We start from the raw sequence: 18,807 nt of genomic DNA, 5'->3' as shown, positions 1-18,807 counted from the left end.
TGCAATTCATCGACTGGCCTTTGGGGGCTGGCTCCAGAAACTCCAAGTTTTCACTGACTGCAATGGTAAACTGGCCATTTTTACAGCTGATATAAACATGTTTACAGCCTGGTGCAAAAGATGATTTTTGTGTATATAGCTAATATTACCCTTCATGACAACTGTGAGGGGGGTGAATTTTTTCACCCCCCTCACAGAATTTAACTCATCTGTTTCATTTATATTGAGTTACATTAAGTCTGCATAATTAAGGGTGTGGCCACTTGGGTGACAGCAAGGTCTCGCTGGTCGCATCACTTCACCTCAGCTAATTCCGGCTGATTAGTCGCTGAGCTCAGCATATATATTGCATTTTTGTTTCGTTTTATTTGGCTTTACAGTCAATTGCCTTTTGAGATTATTTCCTACAATTATCAGATGATATAACTGTGCTCACAAACCATTCAAGTGACCTCCATTTCCCAGGTGAGTGAAATTCTTATTCTTAAAGAATTCTAGAACAGTCCTCTGAAACATTGTCATACAGGTTTATGCCTGGATTTCATAAATAGACTTGCATTTACTAACACAGACTATATTTGAAGTATTTGAAAGTAATTAGCCTTTTCCTCCTGTAGAAAAACATCACAAAACAATGCTTAGTGGCTCAATGTATTACAACTGTGTTTTAAAAGACTAAAGAGAATTTATTAATATACTGTACAATCAAGCACATATGGTCAGAACACAAAGGAGTCACAGGTAATGAAGTATTAAGCATTTCTCCCAAAAAATAAACCCATCTAAGCAAAATGCTAAACCGCTTCACTCATGCTCGCTTCTTTGCCCATGTTTGGTTACCCACGGTCGGTGCAATGACGCTCAAACAAAATGGTGACGGTTGGCCAGGCCTACTTGTAGCTTCATTTGCGCTCTTCAGAAACTTATGGGTAACGTCATGGATACTACGTCCATCTTTTTTTGCAGTCTAAGGATATGACGCAATAATCGTTTTATCTTGACTAACGCTTTTAAATTATCTTTGGGAGCCAAAATCGAAATCAAAACTGTATTTTGATTAATTGCACAGCTCTAGTCGATATTGTGCCTTCATTTAACCAATTCTTCAACTTTCCAGCGCTTAAAGGTCCCATGAAATTAAAATAAAGTGTTTAGAAGTTAATATCGGTATTCTTCATTTAAGATATCTATAAGCTAATGTGCTCCACAATTCGTGTTTAGAAGATATAAAACCGATATAAGCATGTAAAGCTTGTAGTTTGTCATTTCCGCCTAACAGGATCAACGGTTTTGTTCACTTCTACAAATACTACAGATTCTCATCACATCATAACCAATCAAATGCTTTCTAGTGTCTGACATACCCCGCCCCTTCAAGACACTTCTCGTTTGCTTTCCATCTGATGCGCTTGAGCTCAACCACTCTCACTGGCAGAGCGGTGATAATACGCTATTGGCTGTTTTTTTTTTAAAGGGGAGGAGCTACACTATATCCCACCCTCTCTTTGTGTTTCGGTTGAGATTACGTCAAACATTGAATAAAAATGCATATTTCAAAGCACTTAACGAGACCTTTAACCCTCATAATGTTTTTTACATCCAGGGTCATTTTGAAAAGAAAGCCTACTAGAAAATCCTACTACCTACTAATAATCGACAGGTAATTGAATGGCAGATCTTGACAGTCATTTCCGATTTTGACTTATTTGACATATCGCAAAGAAAGAAAGAAAGAAAGAAAAAAAAAAGTAGACTGTGCTGTCTTCTCTCCATTCCTATTAAATAGAAAATGATTTAATCATTCCTATTGAATCTTTTCTCCATTGATTATTTAATCGGTTCAAAGGGATTCTAGTAGCATCCTTAAGCACAGTGTTATTTCTCTTTCTTGACACTGCTTTATGATGGGAAAGTTACCATTTGGCCATGTTTTTTTAATCTAGGCCTTTTGACCAGTCCCTTATTTATCAGGGGTTGCCACAGCGGAATAAACCGCCAACTATTCCAGCATATGTTTTACACAGCGGACTGCCTTCCAGCCGCAACCCAGTACTGAAAAAAAAAACATACTCTCATTCACACACACACACACTCATACAATACAGCCAATTTAGTTATTCAATTCACCTATAGCACATGTCTTTGCACTGTGGGGGAAACCGGAGCACCCAGAGGAAACCCAAACTAACACAGGTAGAACATGCAAATTCCACACAGATATGCGAACTGACCCAGCCGGGACTTGAACCAGCGACTTTCTTGCTGTGAGGCGACAGTGCTAACCACTAAGCCACAATGCCGCCATACTTTTTGACCAATAAGAATTATTTTGATATGTGATTTATGCAGTTTGACCATGTGATGTATGCAATAGTTCTATATTAGTTGATATTGTTTACATAGCAAATGTTGCGCTTGCTCTTTCTCTTGTTAACATGGTTAAATGCATTAACGTATGCTATATGACTATAAAAACCTGATTTGTTCTTGTATATGAGTTTTAATGTTTGGGAAAGGTGCAGATCTTGGTTCTGAAATGAAAGCATCAGAGTTGATGTTATTCACTACTGTATTTAATGACACCGGCTTTGCATTGACAGCTGAAAATGTGCTTACACTACAGACACGAGAGCATGTATCTGATTTATATTAAATAACATATAAATGAGGCCTGAATCTGATTTGAGTAAATCGGAATCCATGTGAAAAACAGGAGGAAGGAATAGGAGGAGGAAAAAAAATAAATAAAATAATAATAATAATAATAATAATAATAATAATAATAATAATAATTCGCAATTGGATCAGTTAAACCATCGAGTGTAAATGCAGCCTTAGAGAAAAGTGTGAGAAAGCAAAGAGGGAAAGTGAAGGAAAATGCTATGGGTTGAAATCCCCCCTTAAACTCTACAATGGTTCTAGTAGAGTCACGCTGGGAATGATGTCACATGCTTTAACGCTGAAGTGCTCCGTCAGCGACCACATCTCTTCATCTCCTGTCAGAGCTCGCCTTACAAACGCTGACGCGGATCTGCTTTTTCAAATAAACATAAACCTCGGTCTCAATACTCACATCCAGGGTGTCCTCGTTTATCACCAGCAGGCCCATGTTCTTCGTGAGCAGCTTGCAGGAGTGGCCTTCAGGAGAAACAACAAAAATAAAGAAAATTCATTATTTAAAGGGCACCTATTTTACCCCCTTTACAAGATGTAACATAAGTCTTGTGTCTCCAGAATGTGTCTGTAAAGTTTCAGCTCAAAACATCCATCAGATTACTTATTATAGTCGGCAGCCTATGCCTTTAATGCAAATTAAATGCCAATGAGCTGGTCCACTGTTCCCACGTGAATGTCGATGTTAGATAAACAGCATGATGACAGAGACAGACACGGATAAAGCAGATTTAGGATTCATTTTATGAGTTGAATATAATAAGTAAGGCCCAATCCCAATTCTACACCTTAGACACTCGTACTTTACTGTCATGCTTTAAAAACCAAAAAAAAAAAAAAAGGCTAAAATAAAAACTTAAGAGAACTTTTAAAGCTAAATTACGCTACCTATAATCCATAATAATAACTCCTGTATGGCAGTCCCATAACATTCTGACACTCAATGGCACTGGAATCCCCTGTCAGAAAAGTCTAGTGGCTGAGAATGAGCTTTTTACAGTGTCTGCTATAATGTTAATGTTGTTTTCATGTGTTTGCATAGATGAATATAGCCATGGTATAAATGCACAGTACAGTTACGATCTTATTGCTGAATTATATTGTTATCATAACTTCATACTTTTGCCTTGCCAGTAATTTCCTGAAGATAAATACCAAAAAATAACGCAAGTAAAAAAAACAGTTGTCATTGTCAATCTTATATGAAGCAAGAGATTTGAAATTGGGCCTAAGCAGTGGTGTAAAGTAACAAATTACAAGTAATCAAATTACTGTAATTGAATAACTTTTCTCAGGATTTGTAATTTACTAAGTAGTTTTAAAAATGTCTACTTTTACTTTCTCTTGAGTATATTTTTAGTGCTGTATCGGTACTTTTACTTCACTACTTACCTTCAACCTGCAGTCACTACTTTATTTTTTCCTGTCTATGGGATTATAAAAATCAGTCTTGTGATTCCTGTCCAATCAAATTGCATCATAATGAACTACCTCAAGACATGTGCGCTTTATAATTGCAGCAAACTGTTTGGAAGCATTAAAATTGTCCAAGATGTCCAAAATCTTTACAAGCATTGACCCAGAGACTGTTTAGATGCATGTCACTGATGAGAAGATGACGGATGTTTACTGTATGATGACCGAAATGGCCTTAAACACCCAGCAGGCACAAGACGTCAACATGATGTCAGATTGACGTCGTACCCCAACGTCAAATTACCAACCAAATATCAACGTCTAGATGTTACAGTTTGATGTTGTGTGGACGTTACCACTATGCCATCTATCAGATGTTGGATTTTGGTTGCCATACTTGATGAATAAGTGTCAGCATTTGACATATTATGACGTTGGTTTAAGATGTTGGGTCGACGTTGGATTTTGGTTACTTTCTAACAACCTTAAATCAACCAAATACCACCGTCATTTGACGTCATTATTGGACATCAAAATAATGTCTTTAGACTGGCTAGACGTTGAATTTTGGTCACCTGACATCACAACCGAAATCTAAGTTAATATTAACGTCTTATGATATTGTGTGCCTGCTTGGCAATAACTAGATGCACTACATAATGTTACGTTTACACTGGGGGTGTCCAAACACGGTCCCGGAGAGTTGGTGTCCTGCAAAGTTTAGTTTCAACCACAATCAGACACACCTGGGCTAGCTAATCAAGCTCTTACTAGGCTTTCTAGAAACATCCTTGCAGGCGTGTTGAGGCAAGTTGGAGTTAAAATCTGCAGGACACTGGCCCTCCAGGATCGAGTTTGGGCACCCCTGGTTTACACACACATGCACAAATTACATGTACTCACTACTCTTGAGCACTTTTGAAATGTCAGCTTTTTACTCATACTTTGAGTAATATTTGCAGCAGATACTTTTACTCTACTTGTACTACATTTTTAGGCAAGTAATGGTACTTTTACTTGTGTATGACTTTTTAGGACTCTTTCCACCACTGGGCCTAAGTGTATTTGCTATATTTGTGGTGGAGTTTATTAAAGCAATTGATGCATCACAGGCACATGCCATTCAAAGTGCACACACACATACGGTTTTTGCACGTCTACTTGAAGTGGTCTCGTATAGCCTTTATGTCTTTTCTTAATTACAAACATGCAGTGTTTTAAAAACGTTTTAACCTTGAGGTTCTGCTGATCACAGATCATTCAATCCCAGTTTTAGCTCCTGTGTTGTGGGCATGTGTACTGTGTACATTACTATGGAGACATGTTAATACACGACTGTCAATCAATTCGGTGGGTGGGAAAAAAGCACCCCTACGTTGGGCCTCCAAATGGCTGGAATCTGAATCCTATTTTAATGTCAGGAAATTTAAAAAACGAGACTTATTGTGTTTCTATCACTCTAATATGACTGTAGACACACTATACCTACACAGAGTTCTGTATAAATAGCTTACAAAAGATTATTTTCATCATAGCTGCCCTTTAAGCGGAGACACTGTAAGCAAAAAACTTTATGGATCTTTTAATTTTCAAATTTGGATTCGAGTTTTTTTCAGTGTAATGTACAGAAGATGTCAACTATTCACTTTTAAATGGATATTTTACTCAAAAAAATGAATTAAACCATGTTTCTTTATCTGGCTGGCACCAATCCACTTCCATAGAAGGAAAAGCATATCATGGAAGTCAATGAATGCCAGCTACAAGCATTCTTTAATATATCCTCAACATAAATTACTTGTTCAAACAGGTTTAGATCAAGTAAATGATGAATAAATAATGGAAGAATTTGTATTTTTTGGGGGGGAACTTAACCTTTTTTAACCATTTAAAAATAATTTGAGTGTATACTTGAATGTATACTTTAAATGAGTTTTTCACCTACACTGACCCAGCCTCCGCCACTGAGACTGCAGCTCTGCACAAGACGTTTGGCCAGCGGAGAAATTAAAATGATCGTGCCCAACTGAGCCTGGTTTCTCTCAAGGTTTTTTTTCTTCACTTTCGCCATTTAGTGAAGTTTTTTTTCCTTCTCCGCTGTCGCCACTGGCTTGCATGGTTTGGGATCCATAGAGCTGCGCATCGTTGGATTTGCTCTTCAGTATTTGGACTCTCAGTAGTGATTATTAAACCACACTGAACTGAGCTAAACTGAACTGAACTTAAACACTACAAACTGAACTACACTGTTCCTATTTACTATGACCCTTTATGTGAAGCTGCTTTGACACAATCTACATTCTATAAGCGCTATACAAATAAAGGTGAATTGAATTGAATACAAGTAAAACTAAACTTCAGCAGCCCTAATATAAACCAAACGTCACCGTTGATTTGAAGCTTTTTATAAAGGCACATGGGCATATATGATGTCCCTAATAATATCCACAGTGATTCCTTTTCTGGCTTTCTGAATTATGGAGTGATTAAAAGAGATTCCTAAAACCATCTCAGTAAAGTTTTGACTATAATGTCAAACAAGGAGAAATATTTTGAACCCAACTTCATCCAGTGTTCGGATTCTTTGCTCTTAAAATGTATGTAACTTATATTTTTATTTTAAAATGTACCAAATTTTTAAATAAATTAACATTTTTAGAAAACTTGTAATATAAAAAATGTTTTTGGTGAAGTATCTGATCAATAAGTTTGACCTTATTTCTATTACACTACTCAACAGTAATGTCCTGCATTAAACTAACTCACTACTCTCACCAAGCCTGAAAACACATGGTATGTTTGCAAGAAAAAAAAAAGCAAATGACGAATGGTTCACCGCAATGCAGTACTGTAGTCATTTATCAGCCCTACAGAGATATGTGAGGTGTAACCACAGCGATGGATGAAAGAAATGACTAATTGAGGAGTGAAAAGCACATATTGTGATTAAAGTTAACAGCAGACCTGAGTTTCAGACTCCCACATCGCACAACGGTTTAACGTGCCTCTTCGCAGCTCGTATGAGATCACAACTGGACGGCTGACAGAGGCCCGATAAAAAAAGCACGACATCCCATCATCCATCAGGACATGTCTAAACAACATAAAGGGCGGATCGAGTCCACTTGCTGTTTAATAGTTTGCCGACACCTCAGTATTTAAGAGTGATGTCCGTGGGGAAACAGAGACGTGTGTGCGTGTGTGTGTGTGTATACGCATGCACTTCTAGATGGAAAGAACCACTGGGAATCAAGTGTTTTAATAAGAGTTACAGTAAAGGACAAGCAATTCCCAAAAGTGGTTATTATATTAAATTGCATCCAGTAATTTTGTGTTGGACAGAGCTGATGTATTTTTCCTAGCAACAATATTTCAAATAAAGCTGACCGGATTATAGCAACAGCCTATGCGAGTTCACCCTGGAAGCATCAGTAAATCTGGGTCAGAAATAATAAATGAATCCATAACTGCTGGATGCTCTGGACATATTTTTATATTTATTTCTTCCAAATAACAAACCCCACCCGTCATCCATCTGTCAGTCCTCAGAAACAATTGTATGTTGTGCATTAAGTTTAATGAAGTTCTTCATACATTCTTCATATATGTCATTATTTCATTTAATTACAATGATTAATAATAAAAAAACGTCTATTTATAAAGTGCGTCTACCTATCTATCTACACTATCCATCCTTCTACCTATTCATCTGTCTATCCTTCTACCCATCTGTCTACAGTATCCATCCTTCTACCTATCCATGCATCCATCTACCTGACCTTCTACCTATCTATCAATCCATCCATATATCCTACCTATCCACCAATCCGTCTTTCTACCCATTTATCCCTCCATCCACCCATCCATCCTTCTACCTACCCATTTATACATTCTTCTACCTATCCATCCATCCATCCATCCATCCATCCATCCATCTTTCTACCTACTCATCCACCCATCCATCCATTCCTCTACCTATCGATACATCCATCCTTCTACCTATCTATCCTTCTACCCATCTATCCTTCTACATATCTATCCATCTATTTATCTACCTTTCTACCTATCCATCCATCCCTCCTTCTTCCTACCTATCCTTTTACCTTTCCATCCATCCATCCTTCTACCCATCCATCCATCTATCCTTCTACCCATCCAACCATCCATCCTTCTACCTATCCATTCATCCATCCATCCATCCACCCATTCATCCATCTATCTACCCGTCCTTCTACCTATCTATCAATCCACCCATATATCCTACATATCCACCAATCTGTCTTTCTACCCATTTATCCCTCCAACCACCCATCCTTCTACCTACCCATTCATACATTCTTCTACCGATCCATCCATCCATCTTTCTACCTACTCATCCACCCATCCATCCATTCCTCTACCTATCGATACATCCATTCTTCTACCTATCTATCCTTCAACCTATCCATCCATCTATCTACCTACCTTTCTACCTATCCATCCACCCTTCTACCTATCCATCTATCCATCCCTCCATCTTCCTACCTATCCTTCTACCTTTCCATCCATCCACCCTTCTACCCATCTATCCATCGTTCTACATATCCATCCATCCATCTAACTATCCATCCATCCATCTATCTACCTATCCTTCTACCTATATCAAAACATCCATCTACCTATTCATACCTCCATCCACCCTTCCACCTATCCATCCTTCTACCTATCTTTCCATCCATCCATCATTCTACCTTTCTATCCCTCCATCCACCCATCCATCTGTCTCCCTATCATTCTACCTATCCATCCATCCTTCTATCCATATATCCATCATTCTACCCATCCATCCTTCCTTCTACCCATCCATCAACCCATCCTTCTGTATAATGCTTTTTAATTTTATTTACATGTATAATCCTTTCCCAGTGATGGGTTCCAGTTGGAAGGGCATCCGCTGCGTAAAACATATGCTTGATAAATTGGCGGTTCATTCCGTTGTTGCGACCCCAGATTAATAAAGGGACTAAGCCAAAAAAGAAAATGAATAAATGAATCAATGAATGAATGTATGTATAATCCATATGTACATATTTTACTCTTATATTTTATATAAAAATATACACAACACAATTTTGAATACACAAAAAAATCATGTTTTTTACTCCCTTTACGAAATATAACAAATGTATAAAACTGTAAAACTATAATAAATTCAGCAATAGTTCGCATGTGTACACACTTGTTTTAACATTTATGTATTTCTCAAATTTATTTATTTTAAAAGTTTCCTCTGGATCAGTATAAAAATAAAAAATAAATAAATAAAAAACTCTGTACAACTGTACATATAGAACATGACCATCTCCCACACCATGACTGTGAAGCTTGTCCACTTTAACTTTACTTATTACATCCAATAATAATGCTAGCTAGAAGGCAATAAATTAAAGCATTTCCCAAACCCTAAAATCCCAAATCTAAGCCTTTGGCTACAAGTGGACAACTGTGGAAGTCGCTATATGAATAGGAGCCTTGTCACAAAATATGCACATTTTAACAAATCAAAATGACACACTTCCACCTTAAGGAAATGTGACATTGACCAAATTCAACAAGACTATTAAAAATGAGTATGTATTAACGCACTCGTGTCCTGATCTGTCCTGTCATTCCAGCTGAAACTGTTTCTGTTGATTTTAAACCTGCATGTTTAACCAAAATGTCCAGTCTGTGTGGAAAAGTGCTCTGCTTTCCTGACAGCGACCCAAATCCTGACATGTTTCCGCAGTTTCATTCAGACCGCTGGTAGATTTATGCTACGTTTACACTAGTGCATTTCATTTTAACATAGTGTTTCAAAATAAAATGTATCCTTACCCATACTGGGATTTCAGAAAAGACCTTTGTTCATTCCTCACTATAAGATTGAAAATGCGAGTTAAAAGTAGCAATCAAATTAAAGTAAAACATTGTAGCCTATATACAATCATTATATGAAACTAATTAGTTATAAACTGTATGTGTACTTGCATATAAATGTCTTGCTAAATTTAACTGGAGCAAAGCTATCATCTCTCATTGGGAATAAAAGACGTAATGTGTCATTTTCTCCACTAGAGGGCACATATTCACAACAAACAAAGCCGTATTTCGGCTAAATGTGGAATTATGGGAGTTGTGGTCTTCATTAGATCCTATAGCACTCCAGAAGAAATCAAGTTGATGGATGAGCTGAAATACTTAACACATCTCATCATGGGAGTATTTATCAGAGTAAATGATCCGGGACAGCCTTCCCGTGGTCGCACAGCCATCGCCGTGGCTAATGCCAACGCTGATGCGAACCTCTCAAAAAATGTAACTACACGTTGCAACGACACATAGGGCAAGCTCTGTGATTGGTCGGCTTGGTAGCGGTGATGAGTGTGGGCGGTGATGAGAGCCACGAGCCTGATGGAGCGAGTGTTTACCAGTGTTGAGTCCCGTAAAGGAGCTCCAGATGGAAACTTTTGTTTTGGGTTTACCTTATGATTAAAGTTGTTGCACATCCGCCAGTTCCAGCTTCTGAACGAGCGAGTCTGAGCTGCTTGTCCATTAAGGTAGTGTTCAGAAAAAACAAACTCACGGAGAAGCTCGACACAGAGGAAAATAAAAGTCTAGTGGCAGCTAGCATTTCGGAAGCGTTATTGCAGAGCAACACAAACAGTGCGCAGAAATGCACAGCTACGCACAAGGCAGACGCCATGGGTCAAAGAGATAACTCAACGCAGAAGTATAAACCAACTTTTAGGCTGAAGGAAACCGCTGAATCAATTGCTCATGAGCGAGATGCGGCACGAAAGCAGAGGACTTTTATCCAGTTCTTCTGCTCATGATCATGTGGAGAAGCAGCATTGCCAGACATCACAAGTCTCCCGGAAGTTCTGGGAGTCTCCCGCATATGCATAGAGAGTCCAGAATGCAAATGAATTAAAATCTCCGGGAAATTGCGCATCCCCCCTCCTCAAATATGTCGCACACCCCTCTCCACCGCATCCATCCCTGCCCTTCAAATACGTTCCCACCCCCACGTTAAGGTGTGGTTGGGGGAAAAGAAGAGGAGGTCCTGGATTTGTTCACAGAGGTTCAAGTGAAACAGGTTTTTAGTTGTCATTTGAATGATACTAGTGAATCTGCAGTCCGTATGGGAATGGGAAGATCATTCCACCAGTGAGGAACACTGAATGAAAAGGTTTTGGAAAGTGACTTATAGCCTCTCTGTGATGGTACCATAAAGTAGAGATCTGCATTCCCGTGGCTGTACCGTGGGACCCGACCAGTTGTTTTCTTGCGGCGTAGGAATAAATTTCTGAATAAAACGTGGTAGCAGTCGGGAACTCTGGTGTAATTTTAACGGGAGCGGGCACCTGCGTACTGTATATAGCACTCCCGAAAGAAAGAGTGCACGCTCTGCCGTAGTGCTGTTTGTGTATGTGTGTGTGAGAGACAGCACTACTGCCCTTTTTGCAGTAGTTTGTACACAGCAATGCTCCACAGCTTTGGCAATACGAATGTAGAGTTATTTGTCATGACAATAAGCACCTAAATGTGAAATATGAATGTGGAAGTGAGAGCGCGCATCCGCTGTGGTGCTCTGTCTGTGTGTGTGTCGCTTGTAATAGGCTGACTGGACTCTGTAACATCCAGCTGGGTGTTTTTGGGAGGCCTGTTTAATCGCTCCACGTTCTTCCGTGGCCCAGTATGTACCTGCTACCTGATATATGAAAAGCCATCTGTAGTTGGCAAATATATTGAGTGGATATGTTTGTAAATCTGACTTTGAAAGCCACAAACCTCACCGCACGCCACGCGGCACTCATGTCTCTTCACAAATAGGCAAACAAAATGACAATTAGCCTACAATCCTTGCACAACCTACAGTTTTATCTGTTATTTCTCTCTTTTGGTAGTGCCCAATTTTAACGAGAGATTTTGAAAACCAGATCTAAATTTTGCGGGAACGCTTGGGTCGGGTCGGGCAGTGAATGAACAAAGGCTGAATATACGGCAGGAGAGGTTGGGTGCGGTATTAAACCTTGCGGAAGCGGGATTTAAATTTCAGTCCCGCGCAGATCTCTAAATAAATGAGCACCGCTTTGTGGTAAAGTGTTTGCAAATGTGAGCCTATTGTCCAAGACAAACTTCACCACTGCCAACATTAAAGTGTATTAAATGAATGAATAAAAACTTGTTTGTAAATTAAACAGTCTGATCTCAAGGAAACTAACTATTTTACATTTGACAGTTTAGTGGCTAATTCGTACTCGAGTTCAGTCGTATTTTGACTTTTAAGGAGGCGTGGCACCCAACCCCGCCCCAAAACCATCATTGGGGGATGAGCAAATCATACTAAATTGTATGAATGAGATCACACGAATTCATATGAATTAACCACTAAATCAAAATGTTATGAACTCAAAATGTTACGACATTGTATTGGAATTAAAGGGATAGCTCACCCAAAATTAAATTCTGTCCTTGTTTGCTTACTTCCCTTTGTCTTTTGAACACAAAATAAATTAATTTGAAAAATGATAGAAACCTGTAACCATTGACTTCCATAGTATTGTTTTTTTTCCTAATAAATGGTTACAGGCTTACAACATTATTCAAAATAACGTCTTTGGTGTTAAACAGAAAAAGGAAGCTCATAAAAAGGTATGGAAAATTTTGAGGGAGAGTAAATGGCGTTACATTTTCATTTTTGGGTGTGATATTAGCATTTCCATCAGCCGTTACTTCAAAATGTGCATTAACAGAGGCAAGATGGAAACCCAGTTATTGACACCTGCATGACGCAGCAGAATCTGTAGGAGTGTGTTTGGCTCTGTGCTGCTGCTGCCCGGTGGGTTTTCATTCATTCAGTCTGCTGGCATTGGCTGCGGGTGAGAGGAGGGCATGTTGAGTTGTTTGCATTGGCCACATGCTGTTTGTTTGGGCTTTAATCTCTGAGGCTTTACAGTGGCACCCAGCGGCCAGGAGAAACAGCCCAGCAGCAGCACAGTGTGGAAAGCAGCTCTTCCTCACTCCGCCCCTGCTTAATGGTCTTATGCATTAATAAGAACTGGAGCGGCTTCACGAGAGAGGCGGCCAAACAGCTCTAAGTGCCCACAAACCCCAGATTAAACAGCCCTCTACTGCACAGAGCCAGGCTTCATTTCTCTTCTGATAGTTTTCATCTGTTTTTGGACCGCGCAAGGGTGGGAAATGAAGGCACCATAGATTTTTTTAAACATGCTGAGATGTTGATGTACGCATTTAGGTTTTAAAATAGACTAAAGAGGATATTTACTTTTTCTTAAGTCACAAAAAAAGCTAAATTACATAGTTCTAAGATGTAAAATGGTACGGTAACCTTCTCCAAAAAATGACAATAATAAAAATAATATATAGTGCTCTGCATAAATGAGCACACCCCTAACAGAACTCTATATATTTGTGATACACTGTACATTAAAATAGTTAGCAGCAAGGACGAAACTGGAACTAATCTAACAAAAAACTGAAAATCACAGTCCAAGAATTAGTATTCTCGAATTAATATATTGGAGAACCATATTAAATATGATCATTATAAACAAGATAAAAAAGAGAAACAAATAATTTAAAATTGTTTACATTTTGTTTGTTGTTTGTTTACTCCTAAAGATGTTAGGTGACCAAACTCTTATTTTATGATAATAGCTATCATGGATAAAGTGTTTAGTTTAAAAAAAATACCAAAACAATAGCCTATATTTACTGAGAAATGGGTAAAAATATTCACTTTCAAAAGGGGGTATACTCATTTATGCTGAGCACTGTATAAATATACACTCCCTGACAAAAGTCTTGTTGTCTATGTTGTCAGAAGGTATATTTTTCTGATGAATCATCTGTTGAACTGCATCCCAATCATCACAAATACTGCAGAAGACCTACTGGAACCCACATGAACCCAACATTCTAACAGTGATCTGTCAAGTTTAGTGAAGGAAAAATCATGGTTTGGGGTTACATTCAGTATGGGGGTGTACGAAGGATCTGCAAAATGGATGGCAACATCAGCAGCCTGAGGTATCAAGACATTTGTGCTGCCCATTACATTACAAACCACAGGAGAGAGTAAATTCTTCAGCAGGATAGCGCTCCTTCTCATACTTCAGCCTCCACAAAGTTCCTGAAAGCAAAGAAACTGCTCCAGGATTGGCCAGCTCAGTCACCAGACATAAACATTATTGAGCATGTTTTGGGGTAAGACGGAGGCATAGAAGATGAATCCAAAGAATCTTGATGAACTCTGGGAGTCCTGCAGGAACGCTTTCTTTGCCATTCCAGATGACTTTATTAATACGTTATTTGAGTCATTGCAGAGATGTATGGATGCAGTCCTCCAAGCTCATGCAAGTCATACACAATATTCATTCTTTTTCCACTGCACCATGACTTTATATTCTATACTGGACATTATTTCTGTTAAGCGACAAGAGTTTTCTCTAAGCAAAGTCAGACCTTACTGTCCTAATTAAATAATTAAAAATCAAGGCATGATCATATTTTATTTTGGTAAAATAAGCGTAATCTAGAGGCCTTCGCCTTTCATATAAGCCACTTCTGATACCAAATGATCAACTAGAAGTCAAGTTATTATGTGTTGTTCCAAAAACTTGGATAGGCAACAAGACATTTGTCAGGTAGTGTACAGTACATCATACATTGTATGAATATTTTATAATTAAATAAATAATTTTAGGGTATTTTAATAACTTTGAAGTTAAAGAGTGACTGTATTAAAAGTTGTTTCATGACAAGGTTGAAAGAAAGACTTTGGTGTTTCTGTGTGGAGTTTGCATGTTCTCCCTGTGTTGGTGTGGGTTTCCTCTGGGTGCTCCGGTTTCCCCCACAGTCCAAAGACATGCTATAGGTGAATTGAATAAACTAAATTGTCCGTAGTGTATGAGTGTGTGTGTGAATGAGTGTGTATGGGTATTTCCCAATACTGGGTTGTGGCTGGAAGGGCATCCGCTGTGTAAAACATGCTGGAATAGTTGGCGGTTCATTCCGCTGTGGCAGCCTCTGAAATAGAGACTAAGCCAAAGGAAAATTAATGAATGAATTTGTATTTTATAACACATTAGTAAATGATTAGTAAATGCTGTACAAGTATTGTTGATTATTAGTTCATGTTAGTAAATACATTAACTAATAAAAATGTATTGTAAAGCGTGGCTATATTTTCCTAAAACAGTTACTGTACTTTTTATTTTATTGAATACTTCATATTTTCTCATCCAGCACATCCCATACAGGTTATTATGTAAGAAAATATTAGTGGCTACTGGAAGTAAAATATTACGTTTGCATACTGCTGGTCCTCTCCATTACTCCACACCACCTCAGACACATTTAATGACACTGGCAAAGGGTTCTGGAACCCATGTCTCTTGTCATCCTCCAATTTAACCAAATGATAAATTACAAAAAGAAAAAAAAGCCACAAAGTAAACACAGACATAGCTGTCTTTACTTTAGAGCACTGCAGCCAAGAGGAGGTCCAGTAAAAACTCTTCCTCTCAGAGCAAGTGCGTTTTCAGCTGGACACAATGAGCTGATTCAGGATCAGCGCTGGTCAACAGCCACAGACTGAGCTCTGTCAGTGTGTTTTTCTGACCCGAGTGTTTAACATGAGGCCTGTTAGAAAGCCTCACAGCAGACGGGCTAATGCTGGACAGCAGTTTTGCAGGACAGATGAGGACATGTGTTGCGTCAGCTTTTAGATGAGGACAGAAACCGAACACCGTGTACCTGTGCGACAGATGGCCGGTCAGGAAGGCCTGTGTTTATTTGAGAGGTCTGCAGAATGATATGAGTGTATATTTTTGAGCATTTAAATTAGGGAGAGAAACACTGCTTAATGTCAGTGAGGAATTTACTCTTAAATTGTATCATATTTTGATAGACATTTTGCCATTTGCAAGATTAGCCAGTGAGTTATGTATTATATAAATGTATACAAATTATTATTCACTTAAAAAAAACAGATAGCTCTGTTTATATTTTCATATATATATATATATATATATATATATATATATATATATATATATATATATATATATATATATATATATATATATATATACACATATACAGTTTAAGTCAGAATTATTAGCCCCCCTCTTTTTTTTCTCCCCAATTTCTATTTAACAGAGAGAGGATTTTTTTTTAACAAATTTCTAAACATAATAGCTCATAACTCATAACTCATTTCTAATAGAGCAATGTGTGCTCATGCTTCACTTGTAGAAAATCTCGTTATTTTTTCATTTATCTTACTTTGATTATATACAGCTACTCAGCTAACATGAAAACGACTGTCATATTTCCTAGTTCCTCTAAAGACCCGCCCTCAAGAGGCTCTGATTGGTCAGCTAACATAATGTTCTGTGATTCACAGATCAGCTCCACATCACCAAGAAGGGTCTCTGTTATAACATTACAGCGCCTCTGGCCATGCCCCTTTGCTGCGCGGGGTGTATGTGTGTAACCTGAAGGGTTTATGACATCATTAACCCGGATGTATTTTTTGAACTTTGAACGCATTGAACTTTGAGCATATTACATTTAGAGATGTTTCTGTTCACACAGCTACATTACACATCAACAAAAGCTTAAAATATGATATCATAGTGGACCACCCCTTTAAAATAAACTAAATTTTACTCTGTTCTCATAAGACACATATGAAAAAATAAAATACAACAATCAATAATGACAGGTACATGTTCCCTTTATGTATACCATAAGAAATCTTCATTTATTAAAAAAAAATTGTTATAGCGCAAAAAAAGTTATTAGCATAAGAAACATTTATTTTACTTTTGATTAAATAGCAATAATATTAATAATAATATTAATAATAATAATAATAATAATTAAATAAACCCACATGTATTTTTAAGTGTCAAATATAAAATGCTAAAACAAATATTTCATAAAAATGTAGTTAATAATTTAATTATTAACTACATTTGAATAACAATTATTCTCCATTAATTAATAAACAATTTAATATTCCATGACATAAGACAAAATATTATAAGAGAGATTTATCTGAAAGGTGCATTTACTTGATGCCTATGATATAGTTTTAGTCATAGTCAAAGTCAATTAATCCAAATTAAAAACAGTTTAGCAAATCCTTAAAAACCTTGAGACGAGATTGTGGGCCATCTACAATGAATAAACTGAAATTAAAATAACTAAGTAAATAATCAAACAAGACAAAAATTCTGTAGGCCTATAGATGCAATGTAACTTAATTCAACAAACGGACCATCAAAACAAAGTGTGACCAAAGTGTATTGCCACAAGCTGTCAGTTGTAGGTTTACTCCTCACCTATGTTGATGGCGGTCTCCTGCTTGTCTCCTGTCAGGATCCAGATCTTAATGTCGGCCTTCATGAGGGTCTCGATGGTTTCTGGCACTTTGTCTTGAAGTTTGTCTTCAATGGCCGTGGCTCCCAGCAACTGCAGGTTCTGTGGAGAAACAGACCAAAACTTTGAATACTATACATACTGTACACAATTTCATTCAAAACCCACTATCATTAAAGTATCAAGCAGAGTGAAATAGAGAACATCAATGAGACCCTTAATCAATATATCGACTTAATCGCACAACACTTGAACACGGCCTCAATCATTTTTGCAATATATATCACCCAAACACACGAATCAATTCTAGCAACATTTTAGCTGATTGTGCAACATCTGTATCACTATTGGAGGTGTCAGTATAGGTAAAAAAGAAACACCATAGTTTTTACTATGAATTACTATAGTATATTTTCATGAGGGTGCCTGATGATGGAAAACAGATCTGTTACCTTTTTACTAGTTCTTCTTATTTTGCACTTATTTTATTAACATTTATCATTATCATTATTTGTTTGTTTAGGATTTACATTTTCACATTCTGATTCCAATGCCTAATTATTAAATTATTAAAATGACAATAATTAAATGAAATTAAATGAAGAGTGTACTTGCATTACGATGCCATTATGGTGTCAATATTTATATGTTTAAAGCAAAACATTTGTTGCTATATATCGTACTACAAAAAATAGATTTAGTGACAGGCCTAACATCAATCTATTGATGAATACTGCATCTTATCTCACACTACTGAGGTTTTTATTTGAAATTGATCTTACTTTCAACACAATTTCATACCAAATACATACAGAAATAGATACTAAAGAAATGCTGGGTTGCTTAAACACAAATTAGGTAAAATATGAACCAACCAAAACATTGGGTTAAATTTGGTCCTATTTAATATGATCCCATTTTTAAAAAAAAATATCCGGCAGTTACTTTAGTCCCATTAACTCCCAAAATTGGGTTGAAAAACTGGAAAATTGGGTTTTTCAGCACATTTCTAAACATAATAGTTTTAATAACTAATTCCTAATAACAGATTTCTTTTATCTTTGCCATGATGACAGTACATCATTTTTACTAGATATTTAGGTTAATTAGGTTAACTAGGCAAGTGAGAAATAAGGTATGTCATTGTATAAATACGGTTTGTATTGTAGACTAGGGGCTCCCAAACTTCTCAGCCCACGACCCCCAAAATAACTCACGACCCCCCATTATCATCATATTGACAACACAAAAAAGTGCAACAGTCTAAAAACTATATAATCTTTT

General features: G+C 37.3%; 1 protein-coding gene across 1 annotated transcript in view; it reads right to left on the bottom strand.

The window, feature by feature from the left end:
- Positions 1–18,807, bottom strand: part of atp8a1 (ATPase phospholipid transporting 8A1) — a 336,556-nt gene that overhangs the window by 121,359 nt on the left and 196,390 nt on the right. Inside the window, exons 23-24 of the mRNA XM_056471711.1 lie at positions 17,487–17,625; positions 3,074–3,138 (exon numbers count right to left, since the gene is read on the bottom strand). Coding sequence (XP_056327686.1) covers positions 3,074–3,138; positions 17,487–17,625 — 204 coding nt within the window. The remainder of the gene's footprint in view (positions 1–3,073; positions 3,139–17,486; positions 17,626–18,807) is intronic.

Source organism: Danio aesculapii, chromosome 14 (genome assembly GCF_903798145.1).
Source record: "Danio aesculapii chromosome 14, fDanAes4.1, whole genome shotgun sequence".
NCBI classification, from domain to species: domain Eukaryota; kingdom Metazoa; phylum Chordata; class Actinopteri; order Cypriniformes; family Danionidae; genus Danio; species Danio aesculapii.
This window is presented reverse-complemented; position numbering and strand designations above follow the sequence as displayed.